Below are 23,831 nucleotides of genomic sequence, written 5' to 3'. Positions count from 1 at the left end.
GCTCTTTGAAATATTGAAAATTGTTTTTGATTAATCTCTCTGTCTTAGTTAATGCATAAGAGCGTAAAACAACATTTTATACTCCAATCAAGTGGTTAAAACAGTTAAATCAAAAACCAAAAGCTGTTGGAATAATTTAAAACAGATTGGAACATCCTAACAGAATTTTGTTAAGGTTTTCATAAAAATAATCAGTTGAATTCACGAAACAACTGGTTGAATCGTTTGACAACAAAGTCAAGCTTTTCAAATTCATTTTAAAAGCCATTAAGTGTCAAACAACCGGTTGAATCGACATTTCAACAAGTTAAAATTTCACACTCTTTAGAAAAATCATCTTTTAAAAAAGATTAAGATTCAATTAACATTGGATCATCTTAAAGAATGAATTAATAATTCAGAGACTACTAGATACACTCAGAAAACCAGCAACAAAGTCTTCAAGCATTCCTCTTGGATTTGGAGACATCAAAGCACCTTTTTCAACATTATTTTTGTTAATTTTGTGTTTTTAGAGTAAATGATTTGAAAGAAGTGTCTACCTTTGCGAATGAGCCAAATATGCAGAAGTCCAAGTTGTTTCTTTGAATTAAAACATAAACAAATATTTGAGGAGATTTTTCACAAAATAGGACAAATTTTTCAACCTAAGTAGGAGTTGAATCTTCTCCACCAAAAGTGGTGCTTCCACCATGTAATGTGAATATGGTTTATGTCCTATTTAAGGAAAGTAAGGGAAACACACAAAAGACACCAACATCTTTGAGTGTATAACCGCTTCCTTTGTTTATTTTTCTGCATTTTTTATCTTTGTATTTTTGCCTCCGCATGGAAGGTTAAACCTTTTTGGTTGATTCATTTGTAATTTCTCATCGAGTTATGAGGTTTTGATCAATAAAAGTTTCATTTTTCAATTCTCTACAACAATTGTTTTAATATTCTAATCTTCTGAAAAACTGATTTTTGTGAGAGGTTGTACTTAAACGCATTGAGAGTATTCCTTATCTAAAAGTTTGGTTTCTTAGTTGGGTGCATGATTCAAGAGAGAGGATATAACATTTCCATGGAGTATACGCATGGAACAAGATGGGTACATATCAAACTAGTAGAGACATGCTTTATTGGTGAGCTTCAGTTGAATCAGATCGCCACATGTTTAATCTGGTTTAACTCTGTTTGAGGATTGAGAAAAGACTAATCTTTAAAGAACTTGTGAAGAACTCAATGGTGGAAGAACTTGGGGATCAACCGCTATTTATTTTCTGTTTTAATCTCTTTTATATTTTCTGTCAAACAATTTGAACCCCTTTTTATCTTTATTGTTATTGGTAACTTTTCTTGCTTGCAAATAGATTTTGGACACTGATTTACTGATTTCACTATTGAATTGTTGGGAGATGACTTGGGGTCATCTAAGCACAATTATATTATCATCTCTCTAGTCTTAGACAAGTCTACGTTGAAATCATTTTAATTTGACAACAAAACAATAACTATCAGATTTGACATTGTTTCCAGGAAATCAAATTTGAATTTAGTTATCAGTTTTTTTTATCTACATAATTTTTTATTGTTTCATTTGCAATTTTATCTTTTTTGCATATCTAACTTTGTTTTCTTTTGAATAGTTTTATTTATTTATTTATTTATTATAGTTTATAAAAAAAGAAAATAAAAATATATGATATTCTTTATCTTATTTTATTTTATTCTTTTATATCTTATATTGATTTATCATATTTTATTTTTCTTATTTCTTATCTTATATCTTTATCTTATTTTGATTTGCATTATCTTATTTTATTACTTTTTTTGTTTTTATTCTTGTTTTTTCCATTATTTTAATCTATTTTTGTTTTTGTTTTATTTTTTATTCTTAATTTCTATTGTTTTCCATTTTTTATTTTTTTACAATTTTTGTTTTGTTTTCCATCTATGCTCTACACAGTACCATCACCTATCCATGGAAGCAACTGTACCATGTCACATGCCCTTCAACCAACCCATTTCCATCCACTATTTCAAGCCTTCTTCATCGTAACAGGTTTGCTTCATAGTTGGCCAAGGTATTGCATGCCTTATCTGGACCTTCCAAAATGATTTTAAAAGCACCTTAGTCTTATAAAGTATGGACAAATATGGTTTTTCTGTTTTCAGGCTTATAATGATTGTTAAAAACAAGAAAAAAGTTTTAGGATCAAAGGGGCTAAAATGTGGATTATAATGAAAGGTAGGCAACTAATATGGCTAGTGGCTAAAATTAAACAAAGACTGCCTCAATCATATCAGTTCATGCATGTAAATCACAATATCAAAAACAAAGAATCAAGCTAAGTTTTAGAGTATACGAAAACATGAGTAAAAACACACTAAAAAAATAGCAATATACGATCTATCAAATGGTTTGTTAGACGGTCTATCAATCAAAGTTAAAAAAACTCACGAGGAATAGTCTATGTGAAAGATTCAACCCAAAATTTCTTATAACCAACTTATTTTTCAATTTAAAAAAAAATAAAAATAACAAAGATCAAGAAACCAAGATTTGCAAGAATTATAAAACATGACGGTCATTAGATGATCCTAAAAAGCTTTTTATTTTAACAGAAATAAAAAAAATAAAAAATCAAAAGACTCAAAACAAATCAAGAAAAGATAAATCCTAAACTATGATTCTCCTCCAACACACAAAAATAAGTTTTCGAAAAGATTTTAGATTTATATTTTCACTATAAAACGATGTATAAAAGATAAAGTTGTTTTGTGCTAGATAAAAAAGTGTCAGCCAAAAAACAGTCAAACTCTGTTAAAGCATTGACACAAAAGACATGAATTAACACATAAGCTACAAGGTCATATTCAAGAATGCTATAAATAGAAGATTTCCATGAAGAAAAGAGTAAGGATTATAAACAGATACTTTAGTTAATATATCATTATTTATAATTAGAATCATAAATTTTTTGAATAAATATATATACCATTTCTAATACGTTGTCATAAATTTTATTGTTGACCGACCTCAGATTTTATGTTTTTGTCTTACTTACACTTCTAAAATAATTATAATGATTATTTTATAGAAAAAAAAGAAGAAGCAAGATTTGGTATTAAAAAAAAAGTTAAATATATTGAATTTCAAAATATATGTAGTATAAGAAAATCATTAAATATAAATTTATTAGAAATTAATTTTAAAGATAAAAAATAATTAATTATTATATTAATTAAATTATATATTATTTTAAAAAATAAAAAAATATTAATATTTAAAATAATCTATAAGATAATATACCATTTATTTCATATAATAATTAATTATTCTATTTTTAAAATTATTTTTTATTTAATGTCGTTTTAGTAGTAATGACTTTCTTTTATAAGTTTGAAAGTGGTTTTCAAAATATTTCAAAATTAAGTGTTGTATTCTTATTATTACTTTAGTAAATTTTATAATCACTTTAATAAATTTCTAACACAAGATGTGATATTGAAAAAATTGTTAAAAATATATTAGTTTATTATTTATGCAAATATATCTTTTTAAATATATTCTCATAATTTTTATTGTTGACCACCTAAGATGGAATTTTGGGCTTGGCTAGACTTTTAAAACAACTATATGATTCTGCTCTTATAAAAATCTAAAAGAACATATGGTATTAGAAAACAATCTAAAACAAGTAAAATTAGTCAAATTGTATATTAAATTTCAAAATAGAATATGATATTCTTTTTAAAAATTGAAAACAAAAAGTAGTTTTCAAAATATTCCAAAATTGAATTTGGTAATTTTACCATCATTTTAATAAAAAATTTAAAACAATATGTTGTATTGAAAATAAATCTAAAACAAGTAAAATTGTATACTAAATTTTAAAATAGAAGGTGGTATTTTTATGAATTTAGAAAACAATGTGGTTTTCAAAATATTCCAAAATTGAATGTGGTATTTTTATCATTACTTCAATAAATGTTATCACCACTTTAATAAAGATCTAAAATAATATGTGATATTGGAAAGCATCTAAAACACGTCAAATTGTATACTGAATTTCAAAATAGAATGTAGTATTTTTTTTTAAGTTTGACCACAAGATGTGGTATTAAAAAAAATCCAAAATTTTTTATTATAAAAAAGGCAATGAGGTGTAACTCCAAATTAAACAAAATAGATATGATTTTAATAAGTTATATATAAATTATATATAATCACCAAAAGCTTAAGGGTAGCCTAACCTCCACTAAAGACCCCTGATAAAAAATTTAACTATACCACTAAGACCTGATATAACCGAGACTATTTTTAAAGAAAAAATCATCACATGCAAGCTTAAACTAAAAAAAATCTAACCAGATCAAAATAAACTCAAAGAAAAAGTAACCAAGAATAAATTTACTCTATCTGAAAATTTGATCGAACAATCTTGTAAAATTCACTGTCAGGGATCTAATGACGTTATCTGATCGTCAAACTTATGAGCAAGGAAGTCAAAATCTTAGGATCAGTTTGTTTTTAAACAAAGAAAGGAAGAGAAAGGAGAAGTTGTACTGTTCACGAAGAAATTGCAAAAACCAAAGTAATAAAATATATTAAAACACAAAAAATGGAAAAAAATTTCACCTCCTAAACTTTCTTCGCACATTTGAGAAGAAAGTTCTATATACCTATATTTATTTAATTAATTAATTGTAAGTTACTTTTTTATCCTTTTCTATTTTAAACTTAAATTATTTTTATTTTAATTTAAGTAGAATTATAATTTAAATATAAAAATATAATTAAAATTATAAAAAATAATTATATTATATATATAATAAATTATAAAAATATTTTTAAGAATAAAGAAATAAATTTATATAATAATTATTAATTAGAAAAAATAAAGATAAAAATAATAATTTTTTATTTAATTTAAAATTAAGTTTTTATTAAATATTTACAATTATAAATATTTAAATAATATTTTAATTAAAAATAATTATAATTTATACATAAATAAATTAAATTAATTTTTTAACAATTTTTAAATGTAAGGACAAATATGTAAAATTACATTTTATCAATTAAAAAAAATACAATTTCAATCAAAACTATCACATCACTCACAAACTATCATTAACTTTCCTCACACTTTCCACTCTATTTACCTTAATCCAAACATCTTAACTTTCTTTACACTTTTCTCTTAAATCATCAAAATTCACTCTCATTTTTACTCTTTAATCCAAACAAAGCCTTAAGCTTTGTTTGGATTAAAGTGAGGATTTGAGGAAGTGGATTTGAAGTGATTTAAGAGGAAAGTGTGAAGAAAGTGAGGTTGTTTGGATTAAGGTATATAAGATGGATTTGTAGGAAAAGTTTATTGGAGTTTGTGAGTAATATGATAGATTTGAAAGATTTTTTAATTTTTTTAAAATGTTAAAAATATATATTTACAAATTTATCCTTACCTTACTAATTAAAAAATAAAATATAATATAATTTTGTATAGATTTTAGTTAATTTTTCTTTTTAATCAAAAAATTGTAATATTTATAATTGTAAAAATCATACAAAATAAAAACACAATAAATTTTAATATATTAAAACAAAATTAATCCATAATATATCTAGATATAACAAATACTATTATTTTATATTTATATTTTATTAAATTAAAATATTATTATATAAAATTTATTTTTTATTATAAATAATTATCTTATTTATATTAATAATATTATAAAATATTTTAATAATATAAATCTATTTAATATTTAATATGTTTTATTTATATTATATTATATATTTTATTTATATTATATTATATATTTGAACAGTTTTTTTTATAATTTTTTTAATGTTATTGCAGAGGAGGATAAAAATATAATTAAAGAAAGCCACCTGTCTTTCTTATTGTTTCTTGGCATTGCAGAAGGGAACATTTTTCCCATTCTCCGCTTTTTCATGGCAAATCGTTGCAAACACAAAAAGTCTTCGCGTTTTAATCCACGTAAACAGTATCTTCCTAGATACTTAGAAAAAAAAAATAGGATTTTAAAAAAATATGATTTTTTTAAAATAAAATCGAATAACTAAATTTCTACTTGTATTCTTTTTTTTAAATTTAACAATAAATATTCAAATCTCACTTTAATTATACAACTTCTATTCTAAAACTATTTTCCATCCTTACATTTGTTACAATTTTAATTTAACAATAATATTTATTATAAACTTTACACTTTAGAGAATTTATGTGATTTTTTTATCAATTGAGTACATTTTCTTTTAAAATTTATGAAAATGAGTAAACTATTAACATATTATACAAATAAATTGGGACATAATACATTGAAAACCGGCTACATTGGAATAGGAAGTGGTATTTTCAATAACAAATTCTAATAAAGAAAAATCCTACTTTGAATATATAATCTTTTAATGAAGTATAATTCACTTTTTATGAAATTTTTTACAATTATCTTTTTTTATTTCAGATAGACATTTATTTTATTTTAACACATTTTTTAATTATTTTATTAATAAATTTAAATTTAAATTTAAATACTAAAATATTATCATATATTCTCCAAAATATTCACATATATGTAATATATAAGAATCACTTATTAATTTTAATAATAAAAAATATTTATTTAAAAAGTTAAAAGATGCTGATGAAACTTTAAAAAGTAAAAAAATTTAATATGAATTTATTTATCAAATTATTAAAAAATATCTCAAAATAATTTACATAAAAATTTTAAAATTAAAAAAAAAATAACAAATAAAACCTTTGAATATAAAAAAGATGTACATAAAAGTTGAAAAACATTAAAGTTGAAAAAATTAAAATGAAGGAAATGCATTATGTGTACGGCTTTATAAAACTAAAAAAATAAAAAAAAAGTTGACTTTTGAGGAGTCTTTTAAAAAATATAAAAATCGTGTTTTTAAAACATAATTTTTTTAAACGGTTTAAGGCAGGGCTTACTTATAAATTTATTTATTTTAATAAATTTGAAAAACTTTATTACATATTTTGAAAATACATATTTACCTGTTGAGTGAAATAACTAAAAAATCCACTAACTTAATTTTCTTTTTAGGATTATTTCTCCAAAAATACATACACACTAATATTATGTATTTGTTTGATATACAGGGTGGAACAGAACAGAGAGGAAATAAATGAAGAAAGAAATATATTTATTTTGAACTTGAGAGATGAAAACAAGTGTCTTATAGCTTTAACAACAAGTCCTTCTATCACTCCTCATTCACCTATGATGGATCTGTACATAGGTCTCAAACACCAGTTTGTGTTTCCAGGAAAAAATAAAAATGTGTAGTGAATGAAAAAAGTAATAGAGTCTGTCAGACAACCCTGTGACCATCCCAAACATAATGACTGGGAACGATCCTCTACAGCTAAGGATGTATCTTCTCCTGAGAGAAGGGACACCAGACCGTTAATCACGCTCTGATCACAGGGTCATGGTTCATCCACCAGACTTTAGTTCCTGTCTCCTTAGAACTCAAGGATACAGAGGTACGAGCCTATAGAACAGATCCTGTTCAAGTAAGGTCGTGACCAAGTGTATTAGGTGTCTCTTTATAAACTTGTTTTCATTTCGAAAAGTTTTTAATGTGGGACTTCGTCATGGCAAACTGTAAACTACAGGTCTAGTAAAAGAAAGCCAGAACAATCCCACAGACATTCTTTTTTCCTCCTAACTTCTTCATATTCCATGATGCCAAATATGCCATGTCTGGAACACTATCTCTCAATACTACAAGTATCATGCGTTATCAACAATAATAAACTTCAAACTCAAAATATAAAACATTCAAAAATTACACACAAACTCACCTGAACTTCCATAAAACGAACTCAGCAGGGAGAAAAATAAATTTGAAAACACATTATTTTCATTGGTGGGTGTTGTTCAATGTTGAGGTTGCGCTGCCACAGCGGGAGATGGAGCGGAGAACTTCCATGACAGAAAAAAATAAAAAAAAATTTGGACCATTTCTCGATTTGTGCGTGTCATCCTTGCGCAGGGGCCATGCTAATCTTCTCTGTATCGTTCCAATTTTATCGGATGTCCCCAAAGGGACAAGCATAAATGTAGTTGGCATTAATATAAACATTAATGTTTTTGTCACATTATACGGTGTGGGACTTCAACGGGAACTAAACAACTTGCAGCACTAGTGGAAGGAAAGTAGAGTATGCAGAGCAACATAATGGACTGGAAATAGAGAAGAAGGTGTAAAGGGTGTAGTTGTTTCCTAAGCTGAGCAGAGGAACATAAAAGTAGACCTGAAGGAAAATATTTTTTGAAACACACAATAAGGGGATTGCACTGTAAACACTGCTAACCTATCTGCTTTGTACCTATCCTTATCATTGCTCTTCTATTCACTTCATTTGATTTGATTTGACATTTTTCTAATATTGTTATTATATTATGTCAGTAATTTTATAAGCACAGAAAGTTATTGTAAAAATATAGTTATATCTTTTAAGAAATTGTTTTGACTATTACTTTTAGTGTTTTTTTACTATCCTTTAAATTATCCTTTTCCTACTTTTTTTCACTAAGTACAGATAGATTTAACATGTCCATTAAGGTGTAAACAAATTAATTTTTAGAATAATTATAATCTTTCCTATATGTTTAAACAAAAATATGTAAATTAAAGAAATTTTCACTTATATAATCTATTGAATATATGTATTATTGTTATTGTATTAAAAAATATATTTTTTCAGATGTTATCAGAAGATGATACAACATTACACAGGGGATAAAGTGAAAAGATAGAATTGTGAAGTTAGAAGTAAAGGCTACAGAACACAGTAATCAAAAGGTCTACTAGGCTACTGTAGGTGTTTAATTATATATGCAAAACAACTGTCATTTTATTTTCTCAAAAAACTATTTCTAAACCAATTTATTTTATAAAGATCAGCTATTCTCTTTCTGTGTATCGTATTTTTTTTATTTATATGTATTTATATTTAAAATTAAAACTCAAATAAATATTATAATTAATACACTTATATTAATAATATAAATTTACAATATATTATAAATAAAAAATATTATTATTATTATTATTATTATTATTATGTATATTCACATTTATTTATATATATTTATTGAAATGAAGTGCAAACTTATCTGTAATCAATTTCGCTATATACATATATTTTAAAAAGGAGAAAACATTCATTTGAAATATTATGATTTTGCAATAATAATTTTTTTTTGAGATTAAATAAAAATTATATTTCATATATTTTTCACCTTTTTTAACATTAAAAAATAAATAAAATTATTCTTAACAAATATTTTTATTAATTAAATTATAATATATTACTTAAGTAAAAAACATAATTTAAATGATTATTTATAATTATGTATAAAACTCGTCATTCATAATTTTTGAAGTTTTTAAAAATTATAAATTTTATTTATTATTTTTTTACATGCTTATTTAAAAAATAGAGAAATCCTAATTGAATTCAAAAACAGATTTCACAACTCAAAACGTAATAAAAATTGATGAAAGCAAAAATTGTATGGAACTAAGAAAAAGTATAAAATTCAATGATGTAAAAATTAAAATGCACCAAAACTCAAATTAAAACAAACAACCAAAACAATTAAAATAAGTACTACACAGAATTGATAATAATTTTGAAGATATATAACTATATAACTAGATATTACTTGAACTTAAAGTCAAAATTAAAATGACTCAAATTAAAACAACTTGCACTGATTAAAATTGAAATAAGACTCAAACAAATGTAAAAACACACTATTTACTTAATGGAAACCTAAAAACATTTTATATGGATGGTTCAATAATAGAACACATTTGAACCGATTGAAAAACAACACCATAAAAAGGTAAGAAAAATGAATTGAAACAACTCTCATTTTATTTTTTCAAAAATTATTTCTAAACCAATTTATTTTATAAAAACTAGTAGAAATGCATCACTCTCTCGTTCGTGCATATGCATTTTATATATATTTTATATATATATATATATATATATTTATATTTAATATATTATATTAATAATATAAACTTATAGTATATTATGAATAAAAAATGTTATTATTATTATTATGTTTATCCATATTTTTTATTTTCACTATAATCATGTGTATTTATATTTATTAATATGAAGTATAAACTTACGTTTCCTATTTTTTAAACATCAATTTTTAAATTTATGTTCTAAAAAGAAGAAAACACTCATTTAAAATATTATGATTTTGCAATAATGAATTCTTGTTGGGAAACTAAATAAAAATTAATATTTCAAATATCTTTTACCTTTCCTGACATTAAAAAAAGAAAACATAATTTATCTTCAAATGATCTTTTCTCTTTTTTAATTTTGTATAAAACTCGTCATTCATAATTTTTTAAGTTTTTAAAAGTTATAAATTTTATTTATTTTTTTTACATGTGTATTAAAAAATAAAGGAATCCTAATTGAATTCAGAAAACAGATTTCACGACATAATAGAAATTAATGAAACCAAAAATTATATGGAACTAAGAACAAGTATAGAACTCAATGATGTAAAAATTAAAATGCACCAAAATCCAAATTCAGATTAGAGGTAAAACTCAAATTAGAACAAACAACCTAAACAATTAAAATAAGTACTACATATAATTCATAACAGTTTGGAGGCACATGACTAGACATTACTTGAACTCAAAGTCAAAATTAAAATGACTCAAATTAAAACAACTTGCACTGAATAAAATTGAAATAAGACTCAAGCAAATGTAAAAGCACACACTATTTACTCAATGGAAGCCTAAAAAAATTTCATATGGATGGTTCAAGAACACAACACATTTGAACCAAATAAAATTGAAAAACAACACCATAAAAAAATTTCATATGGATGGTTCAAGAACACAACACATTTGAACCAAATAAAATTGAAAAACAACACCATAAAAACAGTAAGAAAAATGAATAGAAACAATTCAAAACAATCAAGAATATAAATGAACAACACGAAACCAAGAAAAAGAAATTAGAAGAAGAATATAATTAGCTCTTGATGAATCAAAGATCTAGATACCAAATGATAGCGTCCTCTTCATCCGGTTTGAATTTCCTTGCAAATAGGATGGATTTGGCGTAAGCAAGTGAAGGATACGAGTCAAGGAGACCTCCATTGGAGCCATGGTTTCCTTGGAGTTTCCGTGAGATGTGGGGAGAGTGATTGGTGAGGCCAAATCACTTGGAGAATGGTGAAAAGAGATCAAAGGCGTCTATCCTAAAGAGGCTAGCCAATAGAGAGCATAAGCTTGTAATTTGACAACATAACACTCATATATTTAATCTATCTTTTCATAAGACAAACACCTCAATTTATAGTAGAGAGGGTCGACCAAATCATAGTTACGTTTCACTTTTTATTCTTATCACATTCAAATCTAACACTTCATATTTTTGTAGTAGACATTCTAAAAGAAAACTTCTAGTATGATTGGTTTTCGTGACATTGACCTATGAAACTCCTTTTGGAAAAAAAATTAAATACATTCAAAATATATAAAAATCAAAGCAGACGAAAATAATTAAATCAAAATCATTATTTTGAAAAACTTATGTTTTTCAAAATCTTTGGTAATGTTATATTTATAAAACTTTCCAAACAGTTATAAATCAAATTGATTTAATTGAATCAGAAACATATTATTGAAAAGATTTTTTTTGAAAGCTCCATTAATGTTTTGTATTTTAAAAATTTTCTAGAATTGACTTTAATTAAAATGTTGAAGCGATTCTTTGTTTAAAAAATTGTTAAAGTCACTACAAGTTTCGCAACTATATTTTTTAATGATCATTAGAAAACACTTTCCGAATAAAATAACTAAATTTAGAAAGGTCATGATATGTTGAAATATTTGTGAGAAGGAAGACATCACCAACCACTTTCAAAATAAAATAACTGAATTTAGAAAGGTCCTGATATGTTAAAGCATCTATGTGAGAACGAAGACACTAATATAAAAACAAAAATGAGTTCACCTGGAGTGTTGAACCGTTGGTAAAATATTTAATATGTTTATAAGATTATTTAACATATTTAAAACTGTGAGATCATCTAATATATTTAACATTATAAAACTGTCTAACGTTAATAGTACAAACTGTTAAACGTTTTTACTTTCATTGTACATGAAAAAACATTGTTATAAGTCCTAATATATCTTATAAAATTTGTTACGTAGATTTACTTATCTTCATTAGACTATTTAGTAGGATATTAAGCCATTTAACGTCTGAAAAGAATCTATAGATGTCCAAATATTTTATTCGTTGTTTTTTTATAAAAAAATTTATGGCTGATTTAAATATGAAGATATTTGAATTTTAACCATTTTGTTGTCAAAATTTTGTAGACATGATGCAAAATCTATTATAATGCATGTGATTGTTTGTGATAATATGTGATAATATCTTTTTAAGAAAGAGATTGTGGTGAATTAAAAATAAAGAAATGTTTATTTTATAAAATTTATTGGTGTGAACTATTTGCATGAAATATTCTAAAAATTCATAAATCATTTCTGAATTACATAATTCAGAATATATTTTTAGATTCTAAAATTCAAATTATATTTATAAATTTGCCTAATCCAGAATATATTTTTATATTACAAAATTGACAGTATTTTTTATCCATATGCCATTTAGACTTTTTCTCACATGGAAATGCAAAAGGAAACTATGAGTGGCGAAAGAGAGTCTTTTCTCATGAGAAATTGTCATGAGAATTGCAATATCACATTAACATAACTATTGTGTCACCCTTACTTCCCAATGAACTTTTTTGAGCATTGAGCTACTGAAAAGTATACATACTGAAAATTTCTATATCTACAGCAACTTGGATAACTAAATATAACATTGGAATATTCAGATAATTTTGGCCCTTGTTTATATCACTGGCTTTCATCCTTTTCACCCACCACATAACGATTTTGAGTAGCACTCAGGCCAGATGAATGAAGCTGCTTTCTCTTCTTTACAAGATGTAAAGAGGTTTTCCTATCATCTTTAGCTTCCTCATAATCAGGCTGCACAATAATAAACTTTGTTCAGTATCCATCTAAAACTGGATGAATATCCTTGGTGATTCAGCTTAAGCTTCAGAAGAGAACATGCATATATACCAAGCAAGATCCCAACTTTCCACAAAAACCTAAGACCCAAAATTAAATTGAAATGACAATTCTCATTTAGTTCTGCTAATTAAAATATTGAAGTTGTGATCAATAACTGAAAAGTTTCTCCAAATACTACAGCTCCAAAGTGTGTTTTAGTGAATGCTTGATTTGTAGAAGTGTTTACCACTTTATTTAACCATTATATTTGAATGCCAATTATAGAAAGTCAATCAACTGGTTCTTGAATTTATCAATATAAATCCAAGGTCAGTGCTGGATTATCTAACCCAACAAACATGCAAGCACCATGAAGACACTATAAAAAAAAATTAAGAACCGAATATTATTCTGACAATGAGTTCAAGGCGTACACATGTATGCACGTATATTGGGAGATTATCCTAATATTTATTGGTTATAACTTTGCTGTTATAAGGAAATTAAATTACAATGAAATAAATTCATACAAATAAAAAAGGAAAGAAAATCGCTTGCTTAAACAATTACCAACCTTGAGAGCTAAAGCTCGATCAAAGCTCTCAATAGCATTATCTGGCTCACCAAAATTCAGTTGTGTTCTGCCAAGTGTGACCCATGCCTGGAAGAATCAAGATTGAAATGCATGCATTAATTAGAAACTGAAAGGTACTAGCTTAGCTAGTAGGCATGATTATCAGTGATTCAAAATCAAACTTCGGCATATTTTTTAGTTTAGACTATAAGTCCTACAAATACAATTCGCAAAGAATTTGATACAGTGATCATGTACGAAATCCAACATAGACAGGACAGAAGCCAACCTAAAATCCAAGAAGGTTAGTCAACAAAGCATTCACAAAAAGTTAGAGCATTTTATCTCAAAATCAAGAAAAATCTAATAAGGTTCTAGATCTTATACTTAGATTTTCAATGCTGATTCCTTTACAGTACTGACCAGTGACCACACTCATCACTTAAGCATATACATTACAAGAACAAATGTGTCAGGTGACAATGATACTGAATTTCAAATATATATATTCATACTACTAGTTCTTTGGATTTAACAAACAAAATAAGACAACCAGCCTATAATTGCAACCTGTAATTGGAGATCAAAATGAGGAAATATCAATTATATGCATGGAATATATCACATACACACAGGTCAAAGCTTTTCTGAGTTTAAGAACTTCCTGAAGAGAATCTTTCAAATTTCTCTCATCTGTTGTTAAACTTGATTATAATTTAGGCATAATTACTAACTGAAACAAAACAAAATTGCAGCACAGAATTATGTAGATAAATTTTATTAGTAGAAAGAAATATTGCAAAAGTCACAATGTTTAATGGTGAATTCAAATAAAATAGTATCATACCTCAGCCCATGATGGGTCCAATTCAGTCGCTCCTGTCAAGTAGAGGGCATAGATTCTCAAATTTCAAGCACTTAACCACTAACAGTTTAAGTTATATACAATCAGCAGAAGCAAAACCCCAAATAAATGTTTTACTTTGCAGAATTAAATATATACTAAATTGCATAATATAAAGTTCATATGGGAAAGATGATTTTTCTACATTTCTCACCAAAAAAACAAGGACTTGCTATATTCAAATCACACCTCAGGAAACAGTTCAATTGTTAAACTTAATTTAGTAATTTAAAATTTCATTAGATTAAATACACAAGATTAAAAAAAATCAAGTTTTCAGACGCACGAGTTGCAGCCTTTAAAGCATTCCAAGTGTCTCCAATTTCTAGTAAAATTTGGGCTTTCTGTTCATGCAAAATTGGAACATCAGGTGCCAACGCAAGAGCAGCTTCCCATTTACTTAGTGCTTCCTGGTACTTCCCATCCTGGAAGAATAAATATGGAATTAACCACAAAACACAGGCATTGACAAAGAGATAAAACATCACAAGACGCCAAATTTTAAAATTTGTTGGCAAGAACATGGCCTATAAACCCATATATAATTGAAATTTAAGAAAAAAGAATCATAATAAATAAATCACATATATAGGATTCTGCAAAGAAGCTGCCTAGTCAGAATGCACACATGGCTAGAGAATTAGGACAAGAAGGATCAAAACTGTTGGAGGAGATCTGGGAATCCTGGACGAGAGAAGGAGCCTGAGGAAGAGGCTAACAAATTCATAATTGAGAGATTTTGTGTGCTGATACTCTAAGAGAAAGAGAATAACGAAGGGGGGATTATTGGTATGAGGGTCATTTCCCATCATTCTTCTTGGACTCTTTTTGTTCTTCCCTGTCATATCCTTAAGTTACTGTTATTGCTTACTATTCTTCCAACTTCATACATTGTGTGTTGATTATTGATAGTTCTATGAAGCAATAACCAACGTTTTTCACTTTCAGCTTCATTACAGTTTCAAGATTAAAATATGTAGATATATGTCATATGTGCCAAATTGCAATGAAGCCTGCGGGAAATAAAATTGATACACAACAAAAGAACCTGTCTTATTTATCCTTTTAACTATCAACAATCTATTGAATGCATAAAGTGACCAAATTCTGTATAAATTTTCGGGTCATTAATTGTGGAGCCAAAATAATCTTAAAGTGCAGTTGTCTAGATGAACCGAGAAAATGCTACTCCCAACTGTAAGTATGTCTAAGAGACTGCCACCATAATTATGTCCATATAGCTGAAATGCCAGTAACTTGCAAAAGGAATACTCATCAACAATAACTTGATTATGAATTGCGACTGTAATTTACTTCAAACAAACTTTATTCCAGATAGGCTAGCTTAATCTAGAAACAGCATGAAAAAAAAAAATCACTAATCAAATTGGAATTTAGAGCTAAACTTATCATAGCAAAATCTCAAAATCACAGACTTAAACAGACAAAGGTCTTGTTTGGATGATCTTCTCAATAAGCAATTATAAGAAGAACACAAAGTGAAATGAATTAAGCTTCTCTAATAAGCTAAAATCAACTTATACACTTCAACTTTTATAAATTTTCTCTTAATTAACTTTTTTAAAAACTTATTTTCACTTTTGCATGAGCTAATTTTAACTTATAAAAAAGTTTAGCTCATATTGCTTAGTTATTTGCATCTGTTATAAGTTCTCATAAAAAATATTACCCAGACAAGATCTAACAAGTTTCCATGTAGCTTATACTTGTATAAATTGTAAAAAAAAACTAGGACAAATAATAAGGTTGACATGAAATGAGAAGGAATTGCAAGATATATAAGGGAGACTGCAGGCAAGATTTTCACACTCTGATTCTCTAATTATGATTGCTATAAAAACATTTAAAGTCTTCCAAATAGCCACCCATAGTTAATGTTTTTAAAAGAATCCTTATACATTTCATTTTTTTTAAAAGGTCACTGTATTCTAACCATCATTAACATTAACTAAACTACAGGATCTATTTTAAAGCTCAGATGGAGACAAAGCATGGAGGCTATGAGTTTGCTGATAGCTTTATGACGGTAGTATGGTACACTAACCAAGGAGCGACTACTAAAAAGGTTGGGATAGTTTTCAACAAATATTCAAAAATGCTTTTCACCAAATAAGATATTTTTTACATTCTCTCAATTCGTGTTTACGGAGAATGGTGGATAAAACAGTTTCTTCTATCCGTTAAATAGAGTCCTGTAGTTTATCAAAGCCATTAATATGACCATATAGATTAACAAAATTTAATCTGTTGCCAGCCAGAGAGAGACTACTTCGAAAAAATTTAGAATTATAAAGTCTTTGTCAAAATCCTTAGACTACACAAACTTATTAAGAAAAGGGAAAACAACTTACACAATTACAAGGTAATACAACTTTACAGTCATCTAAACACGCATCACAAACCATTACGTATGTAAATTTTTTTACATCATACTAAATGTGACTTCTGATTGGTTTTCACTTGAAAGTATAAAGGTGTTTAGGATCCCAGTGTACTGGGAAAAAACCACAAAAGAAGTGCTTAAGGTATAGTAGTAATTGAACTCTTAAAAAAACTATTAGTATAAAACTTTCAGCCTCAATATTCAGGTTCAGAGTGGGAAAAAAACATGAATTTTCAATATAAATCACAAATTCAGCGACCCTTGTCTCATTAAATTGATAAAAGTTCAGAAAAACGATTCAAATGTAGTCATATTTTCCCACCCCAATTTCTTGTACGCAGCTTTCACAACTATAATTTAACTTAGTCTACCTTTCCCTTCTACAAAATAAATAATAAACAACAGAGCCTTAACATACCATAGCGAGCTTGTCTCCTTGAGCTTGAAATTCATTCGCCAATTGTGCAGCGCGAGATTGGTCAGGATCGGGAATAGGCACGCCATCTTGTGAATGGGGTTCGTCGTGATGCTCAAAGGGAAGGTCAGTGAAGTGAGACAACGTGGGTAAACAACGTTTCTTGTTCTTGTTGTTCTTCCAAGTCACTTTCATTTCCACTGCCACCTCCTTCTTCAACGTTTTTGGTTCTGCGAGTTCATGTGTATGTTTATGCGTGTCGAACGAATACGGTTTCTGCTCTCTTCTACCATATTCTCATAATTTCCCTTTTTCCTCTTCTGTGTTCTTCTTCACGGGCCTTCGTATTTCTCAATGGACAATTACTTTTTGCACTACATTATTTCTTCCTACACCTATCTTTTTTTGACACACATATTTTGCTCTTTGTAGTTTGTATCTTTTAAAAGCTCTCGCAACTACATTTTTGTATTTCTTCTCCACAAAACGTCAAAGTTTTAACAATTGTTGAAGATAAAGGTTTTGGATAGCATGAAATTAGGTATTTGATTGGTAAGCATTGGATGTGTTTTTTTAAACATTTTCGAGTAAAAGTTAATTTGTTACTAGTTTCTGAGTAATATTTATATTAGGTAGTTTGAAAGTTTTTACGATTAAATATTTCAAAAAATTTGTTATGAATTATATAATCCAAAACTAAATGATAAATTTTGGATGGTGCAGTGTATAAACAAATATTTGAAGTAAATTTGTTATTCTAGATTTGTCAAGTCGAAACGTAAAATTTATTATAGATTATACAATACAGATTGAAAGGTAATTTTTTATTTTGATTATGTAATTGTGAGCACAAGTTCAACACTTTAAGATTTTTATTAAATACTAAAAATAAATAAGTATAAAACATAGTCATGTTTCGATTGTGACACATTAATTTCGTTCAATAACTAATTAGGTAAGATGCAAGTGTTTCGTATGATAAATGATATGATATGGTGTAATCTTATTTTTATGTTTAGCATAACATAGATATATTCAAATGATAAATGCATAATTTAAGCTAACTTCATACTATGCGAATATATATATATATATATATATATATATATATATATATATATATATATATATTTTATGATGTAACTACTAATACATTTGTAAGCAATTTCAGAAACAATATAAATCAAAATTACGTTTTACTTTTTTTTTCTCTCTTGCATATAAAAGTAAATAAAACATGGCAGCAAAGATGTTAAAAGGAGTCAACAAAATGGGCAAAAGTAGAAATATGTTACAAAAAATATCAAACAAAATTCATTGTTCGAATTATAACCATGCTAAGTACATGAAATAATGATTGAAATAAACAGAAGTGGAAATGCATGTTGTTGTGTCGTGAGTGTTGATCATCTTCCATTATCAAAGTCAATTAATTCAAGTGTTCTCAAGCTATCATATCCAGTATTTTGTTGGGCACTACTACTATCACCATGTTCATTAGAGCTTTGTACCTCATGAAGCAAGTATTGACCTTCCTCAAAGTTTTTGCCTGTATTGATCCAAGGGTGTTTCTCTGTAAGCTTTATTCCTTCTAATTCCATTGCCACTTCCTTCATGCTAGGTCTTTCCTCACTTGTAAGTCTCAGGCACCTAGCAGCAAGAATAGCAACCTCCATAAGCTCCTGCTTGTTTTCTTCATCCAAAATACCCACCTGAAGAACATCAAATAGACGATCCTCTTTCAAGCTACATAGAAAGTGAACCGTGAGACTTCGTTTCTCTTCTGCCCTGTCAAAACAGAAAGGCTTCTCCCCTGTTAGCAGTTCTACAAGCACTACCCCAAAGCTATAGACATCACTCTTTTCAGTCAACTGGCTTGATTGCATGTACTCTGGGTCTAAATACCCAAAGGTTCCTTGCACAATTGTGGCTATTTCAGTTTGGTCAAGAGGAACCAATCTTGAAGCTCCAAAGTCAGACACTTTGGCAGTGTAAGTTTCATCCAAGAGTATGTTTGCAGTCTTCACATCTCTGTGGATGATGGGTATGGAAGCTGCTGAGTGTAGATATGACAGAGCTGCAGCTGTCTCTGTAGCTATTCTTAGACGCGTTTTCCAAGACACATTCACCACCCGTCCTTGATTATGTAAATAATCAAAAAGGGTACCATTGTTAACAAATTCATAAACTAGTAAGGGAACTTCTGTCTCTAGGCAACATCCCAAGAGTTTGACCACATTCCTGTGATTAATTTGTGAGAGTATAATGACCTCATTAATGAATTGCTCCACCTGGCTCTGATCCACTATTTTGGACTTTTTGATAGCAACAACTTTGTTATTTGAGAGAAGTCCTTTGAAAACTGTACCATAACCTCCTTTACCTATGATTAAGCTCTCATCAAAATTGTTGGTGGCTTTCTTAAGTTGCTCTGCACTGAAAATTGTAGTGGACTGAGATGAGTCTTCCCTAGTGGAGAGTTGTTGTCTCAGAATGATGCCTCCATTCTGCTGAAAGAACTTTTCTTTTAATTTAAGGACTTTCCTTTTCTGGTGTATCAAGTATAGCCAAGAAACCCCTATAAACAGAGCAATTAATCCTACACCTGCACCTGTTACCAAAAATATGAATATGAATAAAGTAATTATAAAATACGATAGTGATACAACCCTACTTTTTTTATAAAATATAATGGTTTGATATCATTAAAAAAATTACTTTATCATTCACTTTAATAATTTAATAATATATATATATATATATATTCATATTAAGTAAAAACAATTAAACTACTAATATATTGTTAACTAAGTGTTTGTTTTATATTTTTTTATAACAAGTCTTTTTTTAATGAGGACATAGCGTGGATATAGTAGACTTAAAGGTTTTAAGTTGATTATGCAAATTGTCAAAAGCTGACATGTTGAACCTACAAATTTGCAATTTTTGGTCTTTTTTTTTATTGTTTGTCAAAATATTAATATTAACAATTAATTAATATTGAATTGTAGTGTAATAAATAATCAAGAGGATATGAGTGTATTTACAATGTTATGCAATGCATGACTACCGTTATAAGACTTAACATTAAAGGAAGTTCGAAGCACATAACAATATTTAAGTTATTGTTTATATTATAACACTAATTAAAACGTATTTTATGTTGCAGTATTATGCTGAACAATTAAATTCAGAAGCAATGGATTATGTGAGGAATGCTTAGACCACATACTTCATTAGATTCTATAACTCTAGGATAGTTAATGAATAATATATAGATTTATAGATAAGAGTAAATAGGAACATATATTGGTGGATGTGAATCATTTATATATATATATATATATATATGATTTGATTGTTTTGAAAAATGTGTATCTGGTTGTTTAAAATATTATTGCATATCTGGATAAGTTTTTTTAAATGAAGAGATTGATTAAGAGGAGAAAATGCATAAAACAAATTGAACTAAAAAAAATCATCATAATTGTAGTTTATGAGTTACTATAGGCGCTGATTATGAAAAAAATCATTGCCTATAGTGGTCCATAAATTACGGTTTTGACTACAAAATAGTATAAGGAAGAGATCATGCAAGAAAAGGATATAGACGCGGTTGTAATAATCGTGACTTATTCCCTTCTCTAACCTATTAAGCAATTATATTATACAAGAAATATGCATTGGTTACTAAAACAATGGTTGTCTATAGTGACATTAATAGACTATAGTTCATAGTCGTAGTCTATAAGTCAAAACTATAAATGACTTACTCATAAACAATGGTTATAAAATCAGTGTCTAATGTCCTTAAAAAATTAAATTATTTTTTATGAGATTTTTACACTAGTGAAACTTATTTTATTAATTTTTTTTAATTAGATTATTGAATAGAAAATGAAAAAAATTAGTAATTATAGAGTTATATTAAAAAATTAGATTGTGAAAAGATCAGCAGGCTTGTGCAATTAAAATATTAGTGGCTTAAGGGAAGAAAAAGAAAACTGAAACGAAAATATAATTTGGTTACCAATGACGATCTTGATAAATGGATCAGCCTTCTGCTTTGGGTGGCATCCTCCGCCTTCTTTTGTCCCATTTCCGATTAGTCCGTCAGGACAGAAACATTCAAAAGAGCCAGAAGTTTCTATACAATGATCTTCACTATCGCAATTGTGTTTATTCCTTGTACACTCCGGAAAGTCTACAAAGGCCACATAAATGACCAGTTCAAAAGCACGCCGTAAGAAACTCCCTAATCCATTTTCTAGGAAAAAAATTGCTTAAACTAATGAGTACCTTTCGTTTGATTCTAATTATAATATAACTGGAATAACCATTATTGTGTCATTCATCAAATTTCTAAACAGACTTATAAGTCAGCCCACATCATGCTATATATATTTCAACGGCCGGCTGGTTGAACACCGTGACGTGACGTTGTAGTATTAAAAATTAGCATATTCGAATGAATCATTTGGGTTGATTACGATATAGGTTGAGAAAAATTTGCAAGTTAATTTTAGTCCAATTTCTACTTAAATTTGTCAGAATGTAGAATTAATGTTAGCATAATGAACTAATAAATGAATCAATTACCTTGGCAACCATGGAGAAGGTATGCGCTTCCCTCAAAGCCTGGATTACATTTGCATCGGTAACCATATTCATAGGGCGAATTCTCGCAATAGCTATTATCACTCTTGCATGCATAATCTGCTGTATCCATGGAAGCGTCGCACGTGTCGTTTCCTACACTCCAATCGATGACCATGAGTGCCTTATCGAACGGGATGCTCTTCAAATGATCGAGGGAGAAAGTGTAGTTGCCATTTTTGACCACAAAGGAGAAGCCGCACTGGTTGAAATCGGAAGTGGAGTTGAAATTGTTGAAGCTGTATGCTTGCAAGCTAATATTCTTCATCCCAGGAGGAATGTCGACCTGGCAACACCCTATGCCCGTACAGTTTCCGCTTCTCTGCATGCTTTCAACGCTGTCTAAGCTGTTGCATCTGGTCAAGCACCCCGTTGAAGATTCTGTGCCGTTGTGGAAACTGTTGAGATAGCCGTAAGTGTCGCAGCCTACGCTTACGAACTTGTTGTCCTCACTAGAAATTATGAAAGCCGGTGTGCTGAGAGTGGGTTCGTTACCGTGTGTTTGTACTCTACCAAGCGAATCGTTTTTGCAAACGCCGGCGATGAAGGTGAGCACGTCCATTTTACCGGCGAGGCTTATGTTGAGAATTTGGACGTTACCCTGAAATAAGGCTGAGTCTGTGCATGTAAGCTCCAAAGGATCCTCAAGAAAACAGTTTTTTTTATCGGTGGATGAATGGCCGATGCCAAACGGATACGGAATTGAAACATTTCCGCAGGAGTCCGGGCAGCCGGGCAGGGCTTGGCTGGCTGCTGCTAAAGCCATCAGTAATAACACGGTCAGTCTGGTCAGTTGCTTTTGCGTGTCCTTCAATCTCATTGTTGCCATATGTGCTCAATACCACTTTCGATCCAATTTATAGCTAAGAGAGGAATATAGATTGACCGGGCCAGCTCTTTCATAGACTAAAGTAATACCTTAGGGCTATAATCATTTCAAAAGAAAAAATAAAATAAAATTTATCTTACATTATAAAAAGCATAAAACTAATTAATCCTAAATTAAAAATAAAAATTTAGGAAAGAATGAGTTTTGTTGTTGGTATTTATGAGGGGCAACATGGTGCTTCATTATTGTTTGTAATTTTTTTCTTTTAAATGAGGAAGTTTGGAAGGGCATGTGTTTATATAAATATTTTCTGATTAACCTTAACATGAAAGTTAAATTGTTTATTTTATGTATTTATATATTTTTTTTGTTTGATTACTTTGTGTTTATTTTATTGTTTTGATTATTTATGTATTTATAAAAAAATAAGAGGTAAATTAGGAATTGAAATTAAAATTAAAATTGAAAATTAATACTATTACATTAAGGGAATAATTTATTTATGAGAAGTCGTGCCAAAAGTACTCTTATTTTTTTATCATCTAAGTCCTCTTTGAGGGTTATGTTTGGTAAATGTGTGAGGAAGTGAGGTTGAATTATTATTATTGTCTTTGTCGTTTTGATCATAACTATCAAGTTCTTGTGAGAGCATTGTGATAACTAGAAAAAAAATATAATGGAGAAGATGATTAATCATAAACACTATTAAAAAATCATCAAATAGAAACAAAATATAATTAATTAATATATTGACTAAATTGAATACTATTTTAAAAATTAAAAAAAATATTAATATTTAAATTTTTCTATTATTAATAAATAATTTTTAAATTAATATCTATTAGTTAACAAGATAACTATCAATTATTTTAATTTTAAAGTTTGATAATTAAAAT

The 23,831-nt window shown here is 27.8% G+C and overlaps 2 protein-coding genes and 2 non-coding genes across 4 annotated transcripts; all 4 read right to left on the bottom strand.

The window, feature by feature from the left end:
- Positions 1 to 7,357: 7,357 nt before the first annotated feature.
- On the bottom strand, positions 7,358 to 7,578 carry LOC137816765 (small nucleolar RNA U3). Its single transcript, XR_011081877.1, has one exon. It is a non-coding gene; the product is annotated as a small nucleolar RNA U3 (small nucleolar RNA).
- Positions 7,579 to 8,004: 426 nt separating this feature from the next.
- On the bottom strand, positions 8,005 to 8,107 carry LOC137816776 (U6 spliceosomal RNA). The gene has a single exon (XR_011081888.1). It is a non-coding gene; the product is annotated as a U6 spliceosomal RNA (small nuclear RNA).
- Positions 8,108 to 12,781: 4,674 nt separating this feature from the next.
- Positions 12,782 to 17,850, bottom strand: LOC137813471 (uncharacterized). Its single transcript, XM_068615745.1, has 5 exons — positions 17,454 to 17,850; positions 14,918 to 15,056; positions 14,575 to 14,606; positions 13,728 to 13,814; positions 12,782 to 13,126 (listed from the first exon to the last, which is right to left on the bottom strand). The coding sequence occupies exons 1-5, from the start codon at positions 17,643 to 17,645 to the stop codon at positions 12,992 to 12,994; spliced, it is 585 nt and encodes a 194-aa protein (XP_068471846.1). The 5' UTR covers positions 17,646 to 17,850; the 3' UTR covers positions 12,782 to 12,991.
- Positions 17,851 to 18,729: 879 nt separating this feature from the next.
- On the bottom strand, positions 18,730 to 22,991 carry LOC137813470 (putative wall-associated receptor kinase-like 16). The gene is made up of 3 exons (XM_068615744.1): positions 22,050 to 22,991; positions 21,481 to 21,654; positions 18,730 to 20,061 (listed from the first exon to the last, which is right to left on the bottom strand). Exons 1-3 carry the CDS (start codon positions 22,933 to 22,935, stop codon positions 18,857 to 18,859), a joined length of 2,265 nt encoding a protein of 754 aa, XP_068471845.1. The 5' UTR covers positions 22,936 to 22,991; the 3' UTR covers positions 18,730 to 18,856.
- Positions 22,992 to 23,831: the final 840 nt, after the last annotated feature.

The sequence above is a fragment of the Phaseolus vulgaris genome, chromosome 1 (genome assembly GCF_000499845.2).
Source record: "Phaseolus vulgaris cultivar G19833 chromosome 1, P. vulgaris v2.0, whole genome shotgun sequence".
In the NCBI taxonomy this organism is placed as follows: Eukaryota; Viridiplantae; Streptophyta; class Magnoliopsida; order Fabales; family Fabaceae; genus Phaseolus; species Phaseolus vulgaris.
The sequence above is the reverse complement of the archived record's forward strand: the minus strand, read 5'-3'. Positions and strand labels throughout refer to the sequence as shown.